Here is a 17,181-nt window from a genome sequence, read left to right on the forward strand (position 1 = left end):
GTAGACAGTTGTCCCTGGCCTGAAAGTAAGGTAAGAAAGAAAAAAGTTGTAGACCCCTTTACTATTTTATCTTCCCTCCACAGCATGTGAAGAGAGCAGACTGTAATGCCAGTGCGCAAGAAAATATTTATGATTTTATTCTATCCATCCATTCATCATGCAGATGTTCAAAGAAGTTGAAACTAAGGAACGGCGGCTTGAAACACACATGTCAATTTAGAATTCTTCTGTGTCACACCACAGCCCGAGCCAGTGCAGGCAAATATTGGTTTTGTGTCAAAAAGCTACTTGAAAGTTGGATGTGTTAATCTTCCTGCTAATGGCCTAGCAAAGGCCTCCTTATTATTCTAGTCCCAGCCTCCCTCTACTGAGGGTGTCTTCACAAGGTTAATTAGTGGAGGGTCCCCCGAGGTTCCCCATGCGATGTGGGCTTAGGATAGTGGAGGTGCCTCTACACAAACAAGGTTAATGGAACCTCAGATAACTCCCTCCTACTTTTTCCCTCATCCACATGCATCCACATGGAGAGTGTTACTGTGCTTTATTCATTCATCTGCCTTTGAGGTGGAAGGGCTGTTTGCCTGGGAAGTCTGAAGTATAAGGTATTAGCCATTGAAATGACATTTGCATCTGCTCGTGGTCATTGCTTATTTAAGTAATGTTTCAGCTGGCAATGCGAAATGGCAGTATGGTAAACAGCCAACTGCTGTTTCCAGCAATAAGAAGTTAAATCATCATGTGTCAGCATGCAGAAAGAGCAGCAACGGGAGAACATTTTCAGGGCAGAAAAATGCATTTGGATATCATTTTTACCCGGAAAACCATTTCGGGAACCATCATCCATCAATGATCTCGCAGCGTAGCAGCTTTTCTGATGTAGGCAATAATGTTCTATTGAGCTAATCCCAAGCCCACGGGTGTATATGTCATCATTTCCCGAGAGACAGAGGCGGTAACACAAGGCTTAAATCAAAGAAATAACCCAAGAGTGGAGGAGGCCCTTCGAAGGTCACTATGTCACAAAAAAAACCTTTGCATCCAGAGTAAATGTGAGCCCACTCCGAATAGCACCCCTGAATAAAGTGTGTCTTTAAGTCATTCCCTACCGGCACGCATATCTGAACGTCTCTCCTGGGATGGCAGGCATGCAACTGCAGATGGTAATCGCAGCGACTCGCACTTGGATGATAGCTCATGTGCTATTAACGTGTTTACTTTACATACCACATGCTAAGAGAGCAGGCCAACGTAGATTTGTGTGTGTCCGCCTACACATCTTGTTGTCCAAGTTGAGATAGCACCTCAGAGGGAAAACGACGGCAAGCGCCCCGCTGCTTCTTTGAGGTCACAGGCGAGGAGGGTGTTGATATGCTGGAGGTCTGTAAGGGGAGTGAAAGGCAGCAGAGGAGCAGGTAAAAGTTTTAAAGCATGACCCAGTCCTCCGAAGGTGGCACAGCAGGTGGTGAGGCTTGTGAAGGGATCTGGCTCCTCTTACACTCATATGCACATCTAAGCACTCTCTCTGCCTCTGCTGGCCTTGTCACCACTGAGCTCTGAGTGTTGGTGTTTGTGTGGGGAGGATGTGCAGCTTTTTGTTTTTTTCTGTGTGTCCATGCATGTTTGTGTGCTTGGTTTTGTTTGGACTATGAATTCCATGCTCCCCAGTGCACTGAGCCATGCTGTGTGTGATACTGAAGCCTGAAATAAAACAGGGCCATCTATTGAAGCCAGCTTTTTTAGATGTCACCCCTCCTCGTGCTGTTGAAGTTGAGAGTTTGTCAACATTTGCTTTCCTTTGTGGGAATCCAAGTAAGCCTCTCTAACCCCCCGCTCCTTCTGCACTGCAGCAGAACCCCTTAATGCAAAGGATCTACTTAGTATCGCCGTTGCTACATGCATTTACTCCCAAGCATTTATGATTAGCAGATCAATCACCTCCACGAATGCTCGGACTTTCTGCGCTATCGCAATATTATCTCGCTCCAGCTTTGATCAAAGCTAGTTATTTCCACCCAGGAAGCAAATGCAAAACCTGCAGGAGCATCACGCGCTCACAGGCCCAACACTTCACAAGCTTTGTTTGATGCATCTGTCTCTAAGCATGGGACTGACTATGTTATTCCACAACACATTAATGGAGGGCCTCCAGCTGAGTATGGCTGACAGACATCTGGGGGAGAGAGACAGCTAAGATGTGGCAGCTCCTGTTGCTGTATTGATTCCCTCTCCAGCTCTGACATTCAGAGCAGACACAAGCCAAGCTTTGGCAGTCTTATGTTCTTGGGCTGTTATGGATTTTACGGTAGAAAAGTGAAAGTTATAGAGGGTAATGCTGAGGTATGTCAGTCGACCCTTGGGAAAAGTCTACCCCGCTTTTCTTCCGGAGTAAAATATGTTTGCTGTGTCATAATCTTTCCAAACTCTCTGGGAGAAATGAGGATAAAAGAAAGGTCTTGGACTCATGCATATGCATTGTCGTGACATTGTGAACTCTAAGGGTTAGCACAGAAAATGATGAGTAACTATGTTTGCCGTCTGTCATATCAAAAGATGTGCTGAGCACAGGGTGGCAATGACCCGATCCCACTCTTTCACTTTCTCTCTTGTCCGATCTCTGTCGCTCTCAGCTCTCCGTAGCATCTTCCTTGCCTATTTTAATTTCCCTGTCAGGCAGTCTGCTTTCTGTCTGTTTGGCTAAGCTGCAAGATTCCTTGCTTGTTGACTCAGCAGTTAAGTGCATTAATTCCCCATCTCTCTCATTACTTTGGCATTCTGTCAGGTAGAAAACAAAACTCTCCTCTGGCTAGTCAATGCCACATGATTCTGTACATAAACATAGTATAAAACAGCCTTTAAAACATGAGTTTTCACTGAGATCGCCGCTCTGTTACAAGCCTACTTTTGGAACTTGTATGCAAAGTTAGTCCCTTACTCTTAAATGCTCGGCATGGACTTTTGGCCTCACTGCATATATATATACATTTATTCAGAGAGGTCACACTTAGTAAGTTGGTGCTTGTCCATTTCTGCTTTGTGTGAATGGAGACTGAATAAAATGAACACACTGATCTGCATTCAGTCCAAAAAATAAAGGGTCATTGAAGTGTCCAGGTTCTATGTCAGCGTGACACTGACAGACAGCCAAGCAAACCTTCTGGATGCTTTTAGTTTCATCTTTCTCTTCCGTGTGATCTGCTATGCTGTCCAACCAGTCACGTTAATGAGAGGGGCAAAGTGTTGCTGAAACGGCCTCATTGACGTTTGAAGAGGTATAGTCAGGATCACTGTGGAGAATTCTCTTTTGAGCTCACATGCGGGAAGTGTGGTTAACAGACAGCTCAGAGATAAGCAGAGACACACAGAGAAGAAGGGGCAGAGAAAGCCGAAACAAAGAGACACTGGAAGAACAACAAGGGCAAGAAACGACTTAAAGTAGCACGGTCAGTGCAAACAGAGAAAAAGAGAGAGGCACCTGAGACACGAATTAAAAAGAAAAAGATGGCAGAGGAGCAGAGACTGACAGTGTGGTCCAGACTCTGGGCATGCTCAGTGTGTCAGCTCCTCGCCTGATCACTGCAGGTTGTTAGCCAACCACCCCTCTGCTATTTTGGTGACAGAAGCATCAGGGCTAAACGCACAACCTGTTGGGAACTGTGAGTTTTCATCCCTGGTATTTTCATGGCTGTCAAGTTATTGAGTGGAAACTGACAATGGATAATTGAGTGAAACCACAAATTAGTTGCCCTGCCTGCACACTTACTCATGTTGCTCCCGGGAGAAAAAAAAGGGTGGGGGAAAAAAAGAACGATAAGACGATAAGACAAGATCACATATGTTATAAGATAAGATAAGATAAGACTTTATTGATCCCACAACGGGGAAATTGTTGCGTCACCTCAGCTCAGGTACAGATATCAGAAGGAAATACAAAAATACAAATAAGTACAATAAACTATATAGCTTGATATAGCTATTGTACCACTCACCACCCGCTGGTGCAGGGTCCGCTCTTCGGCAAAGGTTTCTCCATTTGGTTCTGTCCAAGGCGTCCTCAGGTTTCAAAAATAAAACTATGAAGACACTTAAAATAAATTTCCTGTGGTGGGAAACTATTTTGTGCAACTTTTTTGTATTTACAGTTTTGAGGGATAAGCCTCTTAAATTTCTCTAACTAGAAATATATGTTAAAAAAACAAAAAGGATTTTCAATTTTTTTGTAGTTTATTGCACTTTTTTGCAAGTTATGTAATTACTATGCACTTAATGCATGCATATTATTAAAATGTGGGCTATAATCGTTGTATTGATGTATATCATCTTAAGGGCAGGGATAGCTCAGTAGGTAAAGTGGTCACCCCATGATCGGAAGGTCGGCGGTTCGAATCCACTTAACGGCTACCCTGAGGTACCCCTGAGCAAGGTACCGTCCCTACACACTGCTCCCCGGGCGCCTGCTTAGTGGGCTGCCCACTGCTTCACTGAGTGAATGGGTCAAATGCAGAGAAAAACAAGTAATTTCCCCATGGGGATCAATAAAGTATCCATTATTATTATTATTATTATTGAAATGCTCCCAAAAATGGCACTACAACATATAAATTTATAAAATATACTCTGGCGGACTTGGTTCTATAGGTCTTAAAGGGTTAACAGAGTCCTGCAGACTCCGAAGGACCTCAGTCTCCTCAGCAGGTGGAGTCGACTTCTTATACAGGATGTCTGTATTTGTAGTCCAGTGCAGTTTATTGTTGAGGTGAACACCCAGGTACTTATAAGAGTCCACTATCTCAATGTCTTTCCCTTGGATGTTCACCGATGTTGTAGGGGGTGACTTCCTCCTGGAGTCTATGATCATCTCCTTTGTCTTGCCAGCGTTGATTTGGAGTACGTTGGTCTCACAACAGCCAACAAAGTCACTGACGACCCCCCTGTATTCCTGATCATTCCCGTCTGATACGCATCCAATGATGGCTGTATCATCTGAGAACTTCTGTAGATGACAATCGTCCGAATTATAACAGAAGTCTGAAGTGTAAAGGCTGAAGAGGAAAGGTGAGAGAACCGTGCCCTGTGGTGCCCCCGTGCTGCAGATTACCACAGTCATGGAGCCTCATATACTGTGGTCTGTTGGTAAGGTAGTCGATGGTCCATGCAGTCAGCTGTTTGCCTACTCCGGCTCCCTCCAGCTTTCCTCTCAGTAGTGCAGGTTGGTTGGTGTTGAAAGCACTGGAGAAGTCAAAAAACATGATCCTCACAGTGTTCCCCGCCTGCTCTAGGTGAGAGAGGGATCAGTGTAACAGGTAGATGACAGCGTCATCCACCCCCATTCCAGAATGGTAGGCGAACTGCAGGGGGTCCATCACTGAGCCCACCAGTGGCCGAAGGTGGTGCAGGATGAGCCTTTCCATGGTCTTCATCAGATGAGAAGTCAAGGCAACAGGCCTGAAGTGGTTGGGCTCCCTGGGGTGTGCAATTTCTGGCACCGGAACCACACAGGAAGTCTTCCACAGTTCAGGAACCCTCTCCAGGCTCAGGCTCAGGTTGAAGATGTACAGGGCCACCTGACAGAGCTGGTCTGCACAGTCCCTGAGCAGTCTGGAGCAGATTCCATCCGGACCTGCTGCCTTCCTTGCCTTCGTCCTCTTAAGCTGATTTCTCACCTGATCAGCTGTGAAGTAGATGTGAGGCTGGGCTGGAGTGGGGGGTGGGGCTGGCTTTGTTGTGGGTAGATGTGTTATGTATCTGAAATGAACACAAGCTGCTTTAGTCACACTGTTTTGTGCTATAAAACATTCAGCCATTTTCTTCCATTTATCCAAATCAGAGTAAGTGGAAGGGAAAAAGATGAGGTACACGGTGGGCAGGTTGCTAATCTTTCACAGAGCTAAAACTTAGTGTTAATTTAGAGTGACTAGTTATCCTAAAGCCACTAATTGCATGTCTTTGGACTGTGGGAGAAAGCTAGATTACTCAGAGAGAACCCACACAGACAGGGGGGAGAACATGCAAGCTCCACACCGAAGGGCCCCAGACCTTCTTGCTGTGAGGTAACAGTGCAACACACATCCTACCTCACGATTCACCTGAATCCTAGTGAAACATTTTAAGAATTTTATGTGTGATTAAAATGTTTTTTTTTAATTAACTTTTGTTTTAGTCAAAGAAAGGAGGCACAAACAGCAAATACCCTGCTTTTCTGGTGCATTTAAAAAGTATCACTGACTTGAAAATCAGCACGTACTTCTAGTTGTGTATTCATATATGTAGATATCGTTGTACTTTGTGAACTGCCCATTGAAAACAAATTCAATTTGTGTTAGAAAGTTTAGGTAGTTTTGAAAAGAATACAAAGCAACAATAGCTGCTTTGTATTCTGGGATTAAAATGACATGATTGCTCCGAGTGCAGACAAAAACACAGGTTTTGTTCTGAGCGACAGGACAACATCTCAAATTTAAAAAAAAAAGCTGAATTGTATTAGTTAGGGCCATTGATATTCTGACAGTCCTGTTTGAATATCAGTTCCTTGGAGAGAAGAAAATGTCCCTGGTGAGAGAGAGAGAAAAAGAAACAAAATGCTTTAAAATGCTCACGCGAATCATCTTTTAGTCATTCTGCTGGGCTCCCACTCTCAGTGATTTTGTTTTTTTTAATACTTAAGTTACACACGCCACTCTTCACTGACACAAAGACACTGGGTGGACTTTTTATACATTCGGTAGGATTTGTTGACACACCCAGATATTATGCTGGTGCAGCAATTTTCACTTCATTTGTGCAGTTACTGTGCTAAGGTTTTTTTGTTTTTTTTTTAAAGCTGGCAACCACAGAATATTTTCAATGTGTGAAATATGGATCACTGACTTCCAAAAAGCTCTCACCCACAAGCTGGGGGGGAGGTTAAGAGCAAAAAAAAAAAAAAAAAAATCAAATAAACATGAGGCAAATTCTCTCCCCGTTGACATCAAAGTGGCTCACATTTGCAAATTTTTCTTCTTTCAAAGTTTTTCAGGGGTTTATCATTTCAACTTACTTATTGACCATAAAAGGTCTCCAGAAAAAGAAAAAAAAAGATCCTTTGGTTGTAGCTGTTCATCATCATCTCCTCCCCTCCGTCATGTCCTCTCTAGCCTGCTGACACTGATGGTTTCTAAGTGAGTATCTCATCCAACTCTCCCTCTCTCTCTCCTCCTGTCATAATCACTGCTCTTTATGATCGGTTTGCCCTCTCTGCCCTTTCAAGATGCGGCGTGTAATGAGGGCTCTGGAGAACTATGTGAGTGGGCTATTTAGCTATTCAGACAAGATCAGCTCACACATCCCACGCTCTCTCTCGCTCGACTCCCTACCAATACCTTTCAGCTGAGTGCAGTGATTGTTTGTCCTGCTCACAAGGTCACACTGTGGATGGAGCCGGAGCAGCTCCGCATTCAACATCCATGACGGGCCTTTTAGTGTCTGCTCACCACATGGAAATTGAATGATTAAAATGGGCGATTTAAATATTCAATTCGATACTACTGTCAAATTATTTTGTATAGCTTAATAGCTGCAAAGGCAACATAAAGGGTCAGTTTTCTCAAATTAAAATAATAATTATAACATAAAAGACATATTTCCTCCCACCAAAATCTGTGCACGCCGTATGAATCCATCATATTTTACACCAGCAGCAGCTTTTCTTTTTTTTTTTTTTTTTTGCAATACTGCCAGAACTCATTAACCTTGAGTTTCAAGTACTGCTTGTACATGCTGTTTGCAGACACATTAATAAGCAGCAAATAATATTATTTCTATTAAGGCCCCCCAAAAAACTTGAAACTTACTCTGCAACCTTCCCCACCCACTGGATAAACAAATTATGTCCATGAGTGCTTATAGATGAACCTGTACAAATTCTTCCTGCAATTCATGTCCAGTCTGCTTGTGTGGGTTTTCCTCCCACAGTGCAAAGCCAAGCATGTTACATTAATTGTGGAGTTGATCCCCAGTTAAGAAAACGAATGGATGCATTTCCAGCAATGAGACTGAAACTAATACACACACACATCCTCCCCATCCATCCAAGCAATCAACCCCAAACGCAAAACAAAGACTGTATGCACTATGTGAGTCAGCACATTATAAATCCAAGTTATACATATATGCAGTAAAAATGTTTAGTTTGTTTGTGCCCTTTTCTTATGTCCTTTGATTCTTAACATTAGTGGAAAATTAACTCATATTGCTGTTTTTAATAATATGATTTATTATGATTTTCAGTTGTGATTGTTCATCACACATTAGTAACATAACTATTTTAAATCATATCTAATTTACCACATAAAAGTGTTAAATTGGAACAGATCGAAAGCGCATCAAATCTGACTTTTTTGACCCAATGCGACCCATGTGCGATCATGCTATGACAGTGTGAACGGCACAAATCCGATATTTTCAAATCCGATCTGGGTCACTTTCGTATGTGGTACTGAATCCGATACATAGCTGATGTTTCAGAAAGCAACTGCTGTGTGAACGGTCATGTCGCATTAAATCCGTCTTTTACGTCACTGACACAAGACAGACGCCAATTATCAGCGCCCGAGAAGACACTGTGAACGCTTCCTGGCCATCCAGTGTAGATGTTGAAACTGTTGGGAAAACAACTTTGAAGAAACGTGAACATTTTATTTGTACTGTATAATCTGCAGATTCTGACAGAAATCTGCAAATATCCTTTGGAGCACCGCTCCTCTCTAAAACAGCAATAAGGATAATTATTAAGGCCATATGTAAATAACAAAATAACTTAAAGCAAAATTGGGAAACGTAAAGTCCGAAACAAGTCTTTATATTAAGGGTCTAAACAGAGCGCGTTGTGTGTGACGTCTTCTTTTGCTTTGAGGGTTCACACTAGAGCGCATTTGCTGTCACATTTTATTTGTAGTGTGAACAAGCAGACAAGAAAATCGGATTTGATCAAAAAATCGGAACTGAGCATTAAGACCTGCAGTGTGAACGTAGCCTAAGATTCAAAGCTTATTACATTAGAAAAAAGGAAAAAAAGAAAAAACCTGCATGTGTAACATGAGTTTAATAATAGAATCTAAACTCTTCTTCAGTTGGTTAAAAACCACAAATTCCCAGAGATATTCTGAGGACAGAAACTCAGGGTCCTGTGTGGCAGTTGTAACACTGCACACGCTAACATGTACTACTTATGTAACGTGTAAGGGAGAAAATGAACATTAAAACTTAATAACAACAAGTTTTACAATCTTTGGTTTTACCCCACATATTGCTCAGTTACAGTATTTGGTCTAATGCTTAGATGACCCCATTAAGACCTCAGTAAGATCTAGATTGCTCAAAACAGCGATGCCCATCTTGCGCAGTGTCCACTGAGGGACACATACCAGGCTGGACATTTCTTCCTGTTAGAAGCGAGTTTTTCCTTCCCACTGTCACCAAGTGCTTGCTCATAGAGGGTCATCTGATTGTTGGGTAATAGAGAATAGAGAAGTCACAAGTTAGGACTAGTAATACTCCTAACTTTACAATATAAAGCGCCTTGAAGGATTTGATTTTAGACAAAGAGAAATTGCTAGATCGTTAGATTTTTAATCTACTCTGTTCTCACCTCTGTCCCTGTAGTTTAGACTAAGCGCCAACAATGTCCATGCCTGCTAAACGTGCACACCTGCCTCCACCGTGTGCATGCGTCTTTTAGAAGCACCGCCCACCTCTGATTCTTGACCTATGATCGCTCATAGGCTTTCAGCGTCATCTCCCGTTGGACTTGCGTGTCAACATGGCGGCTTCCATGGCATCCCAGGCTGTAGCGAAAGGACTGAGGATAGCTACTTCAAAGCACATACTTCTTGATAAAGCGAAGGTAGCGTCACAGCTTCTCTTGCTGATGTTACGGTCTGCTGCTCGGGCTGGGTGGCTTCGTCGCTGACAGCGTCTCACGGCTAGGGTTAGCAAGTTAGCATGTGTGAGCGGACAGAGGTTTGACAGATCAAAGTTGAACAGTGTGACAGTTCACAGGTGACGTAACAATGCCGTCTTCAAGTCCTGCAGTAGCTCTAATCATGGAGGCTGTTAAATATACGCGCTGCTCTACAAATGATAGTTATTCGGCAAGAGCTTGTTTGAGTAAAGCTTTTCTAATGCGCTCCTGCATGTGAATGTTACTCGTGTACACTGTCTGTCACTATAACTGTGAGTCTGTAAGTTTGTGCGTTTAAGATATTTTTATTTTTTCTTTATTGCGTATAATTGAACTGCAAGGGTCTTCTCGTCAGTAAGTTATTTTGCATGCTTAGGTTCAGCACTTCTACAGTGGGCTGTGTGACCTCTGATGAGCAAAAGTCATAGTGAACAAAACCTCCAGCCTGGCCCCATTTCAGATAAGACCCGAGTAAAAAAGGTTAACCCTTGCACTTTGAGCTTCCAGCATGTGCGTGTGAGCTGGCAACAGCAGCCAGCAGAATTCGCCTGATTAGAGTTGTCTAAGTACACAGTGGCAAATGCTTACAGTTGCACAGTTTCTCATTTAGCAAACAAAGCATTTGGTCTGGTAATTGCAAAGAGTCTTAAACATGCTGCCAGAGCTGCAAGACATAAATCCCCACACCCCTGCACTGTATTGACTAACAAACAAACCCAGTCACACAGAGTTGTGCTTTCATAATAAATTTCAAAGCTCCAGGACGAACAGATGAATAAATTAGCATGATATGCTGTACTGTCAGTTTGATGCTTTTCTGCGCAGTCGGTATCTGAGAACTGGTCTTTCAGGTTGAGGTGCTTGCATAGGTATTTGGAACATTAGTACAAATCACCATAGTGGGTGGACAAAGCAGGGACATCTCATGCTGTGTTTACCTTTCATATTTACTCCCAGATGGATTCAAATGGATGGTAACTTATCATCAAACAGATTTCATGTGCAGTGTGGTAGAGTATTTTTTTATATAGGTGTTGTACCTGGAGGAAAGGTGATTGACTGAAAAATAATTGTGCTTTATGCTGATAGAAAAGAAAATATGTAAATTGAACTTCTTCTTTTATCCAAATTTGTCCAGATTAGCTTGGTAAGCTCCTAATACTAAAACTATTAGACATAATTACATGCTACATCTCAGTATCAGAATTCATTATTATTGCTTTTCAGCTTTAATATTATGACTTATTACAAAGTATTGTCAGAAACGCATGGAGGTTTTCTTTTTGTGTTTTTGATATGTCTTGTGTTAAACTAGTTGCTTGCTTCTCTGCAACCATTACTAAAGTATAGAGAGGCCAAGTAATGGCCCACACTTTACTCCGATTATAAACCTGCATATATCTGTGCGTCATGCCTCCCCCCCCCCCCCCCCCCCCCCCCCCTCTTCTTCATGTGGCTATTGCACATAGCTGCATTACTTTCTTAGTCCTTCCAAAATGTGGGCGACCTACAGCTTACCTTGCCGGAACATCTTGGATTGGATGCTGCTTTGATAATGTGCTCCTCACACTGTGCCTTCTATTTAGCCATGTCTCTGTGTCTGTGTTGTTTTTTTTTCATGATTGAAAACCTTTGGTTAATGTTATTACCTAAATAAAAACAATGTCCCAACCAAGGCAACAAATTTACCTGCTCGTCTTCTGCTTCTTTCATGTCTTTCGCTTCTGTCTCTCTCTTTCTCTCGTTCGGGCCAGGTGATAAGAGTAATGATCGGGGATTTTCTCTGGTGTGTAGCACAGTATCAGGGCCTGAACAGATTAACAGTCAGGTATCGCTACAATAGAATCAAATCAGCTTTGACAGTATGTCAGCTAAGCTGTGGAATTCAATTTGCAATGATTTGTCACCAACAATGCACAGGACATTGCAATATTCAGATGGTTAGGCTCCAAGATACTCCTTAAAGGAGGAGTGAGATGTTTTTTTTTTTTTTTCTCTCTCACACTCTCTCTCTCTCATAAATCAAATCTCCTGAATTCTTGTCTGCACACCGAGATAATCCTCGGGTTGTTTTTCACTGTCGCTGCACAGGGATGAATTTGTAAACCTTTGCTAAGTTTTTATTTTTTGTGTGGCGAGCGTGCTTGGTAATACCCCAACTGTGTTGAAGCCCAGCGTGGTTTGAAGGGGTACACTGGGAAGAAAGGTGTCTCAATGAGACTCAGTCCTGAATATTTTACAGAACAGGGTGGAGAGCCCTCTGCTTGCAACGGCTTCTTTTGCTGGAACTTCAAACGACGGGAGGCTCCCCCATCTGTCTCAGCAAGAACACATTTACATTTCCTCCCCGCAAGGGATACTGGAGGACGAAGTTGGCTCTAACTGGATTTGAATATCGTTCGCCAAGGTTAATAGCCATTTCTGTAGCTGGTGAGGTGCTTAGGCTTTTTCAATAATTTAGAGCGGCTGCAGTCATTAGGAAATGTTGCCAGCCTCTGCAATGAGTAAATGCGCTCCTATCAGCTTAACTTATGCTGTTGTGCCTGTGTAGATAATGAGGGAGAAGTGGGAGTAATGCTGAAAATTACTTGAGAAAACAATGTCAGTGATGGCTGACAGGCGTAATTCATTAAAAGTGCAGTATATTGAAGATCATGTTCAGCTTCTCTATCATCTGTGAAATGAGACCTTCAAAGATTGAGTTTTCCTGGAACTACCCTTTGTGCAAGTCATAGGGATCCGATTCATTGAAAATTCTGACTGGGTCTGGCTGGCTGATCTCTCTGTGCCATAAAGGCGGTGATTCCACTAGCACTGCGTGAGTGAAGAGACTGTATTACAGAGCACAATGGCTGCTGCCACTTGTAATAAGTACGCTGTAGTACTCTTTGCACAGTTTTGCCTAGATATCGACCATCTCGCCTGCTTAACCTTGGCATGCATGCCATGATCATTTTTAAAGTGGTGACGGCATATTAATCTGAACTTATTGATGAACAAGATAATTAAGCCATCAGCTAAAAGCAGTGCGTGGCTGTTAAAGCACAAGGGGAAGGCTTTTGCAATTCATGAGCTGTGACTGAAGGTTTGTGCCTGTGGCAAAGTTCACAGATATATGGGACTGAACTTTGCCACAGTTGCGCATCCTTCTATTAACTTCTCCTTATTTACTGCATTATCTTCCCTTTAGACCTGACACCTTTGAATCTGACTCCCTCCTCATATTAACTATGCTAATTACTGAAATCCCTATCTGTAGAGACACAACAGTCAGGTTTTCCTTTCTTAAGCCTGTCTGCAGGAGATTAGACCTGCCCTGCCTAAAGACCTGCCAATGATGCAAATCTCACTGATCTAAATCCTGGAGCCATGCTCTACTGCTTCCGTCTCTATCTCTGCTCCGCTGTTCTATCCCCGGCTCTGTAACAGGCAGATGTCATTTCTCTCTCCTTACTAAAATGGTCTGAGCGTGACCTTTTTAAAATGCAAGGGCAAAAAAAAAAGCTACAAGTGGCTGCTAGCAGTAATAAGAGCAACAGCGCATCTTTTGTGCAATAACCAGACCCAAATTTAATTTATCACTTTTTTTATTTATTTGTTTTGTCCATGTGATCAGAAAGGTAAATTCAGAAAAAGTAAAGTTCTATAGTATAAAGTGCCTTTCTCTGGTAGCTACAACAGAATGAATAGGCCAATCATTTGAAACGCTTTAACATGCATAACTTTTTAAAGGGGGTTATGTAACCTGCAATTTTATTTATTCATTTATTTATTTATTTATTTATTTATGTATGTATTTATTTTTTTGATAAACTAAATAACCTATTCATGCTTTCATCCAAATCTATAGAGGCACTGCCACAGTTGAGGGGTAGAGAGAGGCACTTGTGCCACGAACACTCAAGCACTATATTAATTAGAGCAGATAAGGCTCTTTGAATTAGTCCACTAAAGCTTCATGAGGCATACTCGTGCTGCTTTAAATGGAAAGCATGGCTGTGATTCATACTGGCATGTTTGTGAACACAGCTTCTTCGCGTCGTCCATCTCTCTTATTTTATGTCACCTCTAGCACAGCTTACTACGCAGCGCTTGTCTTATCGCAAGACAGTTTGTATTTATGAGATGCAACGAAGTAGCCAAGTGCCACCTCATTAACAGAGTAACACTGTGCGATCAGTATAGCAGTGACTCTGATAGTCACACAGAGGACTGCTCAATGTGATTCAGCATGTGCGAGTGCGAATGGACACTATAAATTTCCCCTTTTAATTTTTCCTTGGATGGTTAGCTGAATGGATGGGGAAAAGAGATGAGTTCATAACCTGAATGGGAACAAATCAATTACATAGAATTGATGAACTGGCAATCTGTTAATTTCTTAAACATTTGATAATGCCCCTTAAGGAGCATTCTGGTTAATTAAGTCTGCAGTCATTTGTCTTAACTAATTAGGCAGTGTCATTTCAAAGGGTTAGGGACTGGCCATGACAAATAATGAGGATTTTAACCTCACCAGACATCTGGGAATACCACTTAATAATATGTGATATTCGGTGACTGTGATTCGCAGTTTGGAACAAGTGCATTGGTTTGTAATAGGTGAGAGTAAGGACTCATTTTTGTGCAGGAAAAAATGGGACTTAACAGCCAATAATAACATGTCAGTGTGTTGCCAAAATTGCTCAAAAATGCTTAACTCTATTGTGATACATTAAAGAAAAATGTCCTTGTATACGGTTTAATGCATCGGTATTGAAACATACTGTTGTCCTGAAAAGTAATTGTTTCTGTACAACAATAACAACAATAACAAAAAAGATGTGCATGGGAGGGCATGAGTGGGGAGAGCGGTGTGCCAACCAAACCTCATTTAAAAATCTGGCCTTGTCAGCTCTTGTTGTGAGAAGTAGGTGCCACTTTTCACTGAGTGTGTGATAAGCTGCAGCTGCTTGAAGTGCATGCCGCTCCAGTCCTCAAGTTAGTGATATTGTCTGTAAAGTGTCTAGATAAGCCTGAAACTAGGTTTAACAGATATACAAACCATATCTGATATCAATATGCTTATTTCTTATATTCTATGTAAAGTAGAATAGAATATATTGGTATTTCGTTATTCCCCCAGGCATATATGCAAATTGGGCATTTATTTTACTTTCTATTCTATTCTACTAATAGAACTGTAGCATGGGATTTGTAAAAAATAAACAAACAAAAAACACTGATTAGTTTCTATTTAGAAGACAAAACCAAAAAAAATGAGTCAACAGTTGAATATGGAAGCCCGTTTCCACCACTAAAAAAAAAAAGGATCCATAACTCGAAATTTCGAGTTATGGATCCTGGAAATGACGTCATTTCCTTGTTACCCGGAAGCTGAAGCCCTCGGGTACAAATGCTACAGCTAAGCTACCGGTATTACATCCAGTCATGAATGCACAGATTGCTGAGTATTTTCAGCGTGGCTTCAAAAATGATGAAATCCTTGTGTTATTAGCTGAATCACATGGCGTTACTATCAGCAAACGTACTCGCGAAAGCGCCAATTTGTTGCGATCAAGTTTTGAGTGCATGTTACTCTGTGCCATATGCTTCCGGGTAACAAGAAAGTGACCTCATTCACGTAGATTACTGATTGGCAGAACTAAGTCAAAATTTCGAGTTATGGATACTTTTTTGTTTGTTTGTTTGTTTTAGTGGCGGAAATGGGCTTCCATAATTGAAAAACCCCGGTAAGACCTGAATTGGAGATTCACCCATTTTAAGTTTAGCATCTTTAAAGACAATATATTCCGCACGTCTTTGAAACGCAACTGAAATTTATTGCTAGTCTGCTTGTCAATGTGCCCACTAATACAATCTGAACAGGATTTTTGGTTTCGTTGTTAAATGTGCTGAAGACTAATTGTAAATGTTCTGGAATATTGTTGCCCAGTCCCTAATGACTGTGACCTGGTGTAGCTAAAACCAAAGAAATGTTTTTTGATGAGAAAAATGTTATTAGATTTTCATCAGAGCTCCCCTTTTTTTTCTGGCTGTGCATTATATGTGCTTAGGTTTGAGCATGTGGCAGCAGTGCATTCATACACTAGATGAAACTGAATCCTTTTTGCAATTACAGATGCTGTTTGATAAAACAATCTGTTGTTCTTTTTACAGAGCTTGCACGTGAACTTGGCACTGAGGAATGTATTTTATCTTTATTTTATTGATGCTGACCTTTCATTTTCTAGTGTTTGACAGCCTTACAAACTAGGAAAACTTCAGAATATGTTTTATGTGCCATAAAACCGCTGGTCTTGCTTTGAGGACCTGTTTCCCAGACATGTATTAAGCTTAGTTCAAGGTCTTTTCTTCAGTCGATATTTTTAAAAAGTTAATCCAGGACTGGGCTCAATACATATCTGGGGAGCTGGATGAAGATGTTCTTCAGCACTTGAATTAATAATAATAATGATTTTAAAGGCACAGACTATTGTTTTTGACGCTCATTATTCTTTAAATGTTGAGTTCCAGATGTCATCAGGGATGGAAGTTTAGTGCTACCTATTGGGAAAACTAATGGATACAAAGTGTCCTTTGTCCTATCTTTAATTGGATCTTTAAAATAATTACAGCTCTGAATGTCATTGTGTCTGTCTTTCTTTTCCCCATGAATCATGGTGACGGTGTGGGAGAAGTAGATCTGCTGTTTGCTTTGTGTTTGATGTACAGGACATGCTGGTGTTAGACTCCTGTCTTTCATTTACATTGGCCTGTTGGCAATTATGGTTTTACCATAGCAGCATCCAGTTATGTTTTTCTGTCTTCTTATTCAAGCACATTAGTATGCTAACATCTGTTAATTATTTCAGAATATCAAAGTACAGCTGGGGGTGATTGGCACATTGGTAATGGTGATTTATATGTTCATAAATGTCCAACTTATCAGTGGCTCCCCTGAGATATCACAGCTCATCCTTAAGGGAGCGTGAATTCAATAGCTGTCAAATGTAAATCTCATAATGGTGCTTTATATGAAAAGTCAGGAGGTGAAGGTAAAACATAGTATATGTGTAGTTAAAATCCACTAGATATTTTGGCAGTTCATTGCAGACATTCTTTCATGTAATAAGGAGGGGGACCAGCAGATTCACGTTTCCAGCTGCAGAGCTTTCTTCCTGCTGGAAATAAAAACATAATTCTTTGTTTTCACTGTAATAGATTCTAGGTGTAGCAGTGCACCTATGGCAGTTTGCTGCAACTGA

At 41.5% G+C, this 17,181-nt stretch overlaps 1 protein-coding gene across 1 annotated transcript in view; it reads left to right on the plus strand.

Annotated features, from left to right (window-relative positions):
• Nucleotides 1-9,769: 9,769 nt before the first annotated feature.
• The window catches only part of suclg2 (succinate-CoA ligase GDP-forming subunit beta), a 116,193-nt gene continuing 108,781 nt past the window's right edge, over nt 9,770-17,181 (plus strand). Inside the window, exon 1 of the mRNA XM_085405933.1 lies at nt 9,770-9,877. Coding sequence (XP_085262059.1) covers nt 9,794-9,877 — 84 coding nt within the window. The 5' untranslated portion in view covers nt 9,770-9,793. The remainder of the gene's footprint in view (nt 9,878-17,181) is intronic.

Source organism: Rhamphochromis longiceps, linkage group LG5, assembly GCF_057381845.1.
Source record: "Rhamphochromis longiceps isolate RC_006_pf linkage group LG5, R_longiceps_female_GT1.1, whole genome shotgun sequence".
In the NCBI taxonomy this organism is placed as follows: Eukaryota; Metazoa; Chordata; class Actinopteri; order Cichliformes; family Cichlidae; genus Rhamphochromis; species Rhamphochromis longiceps.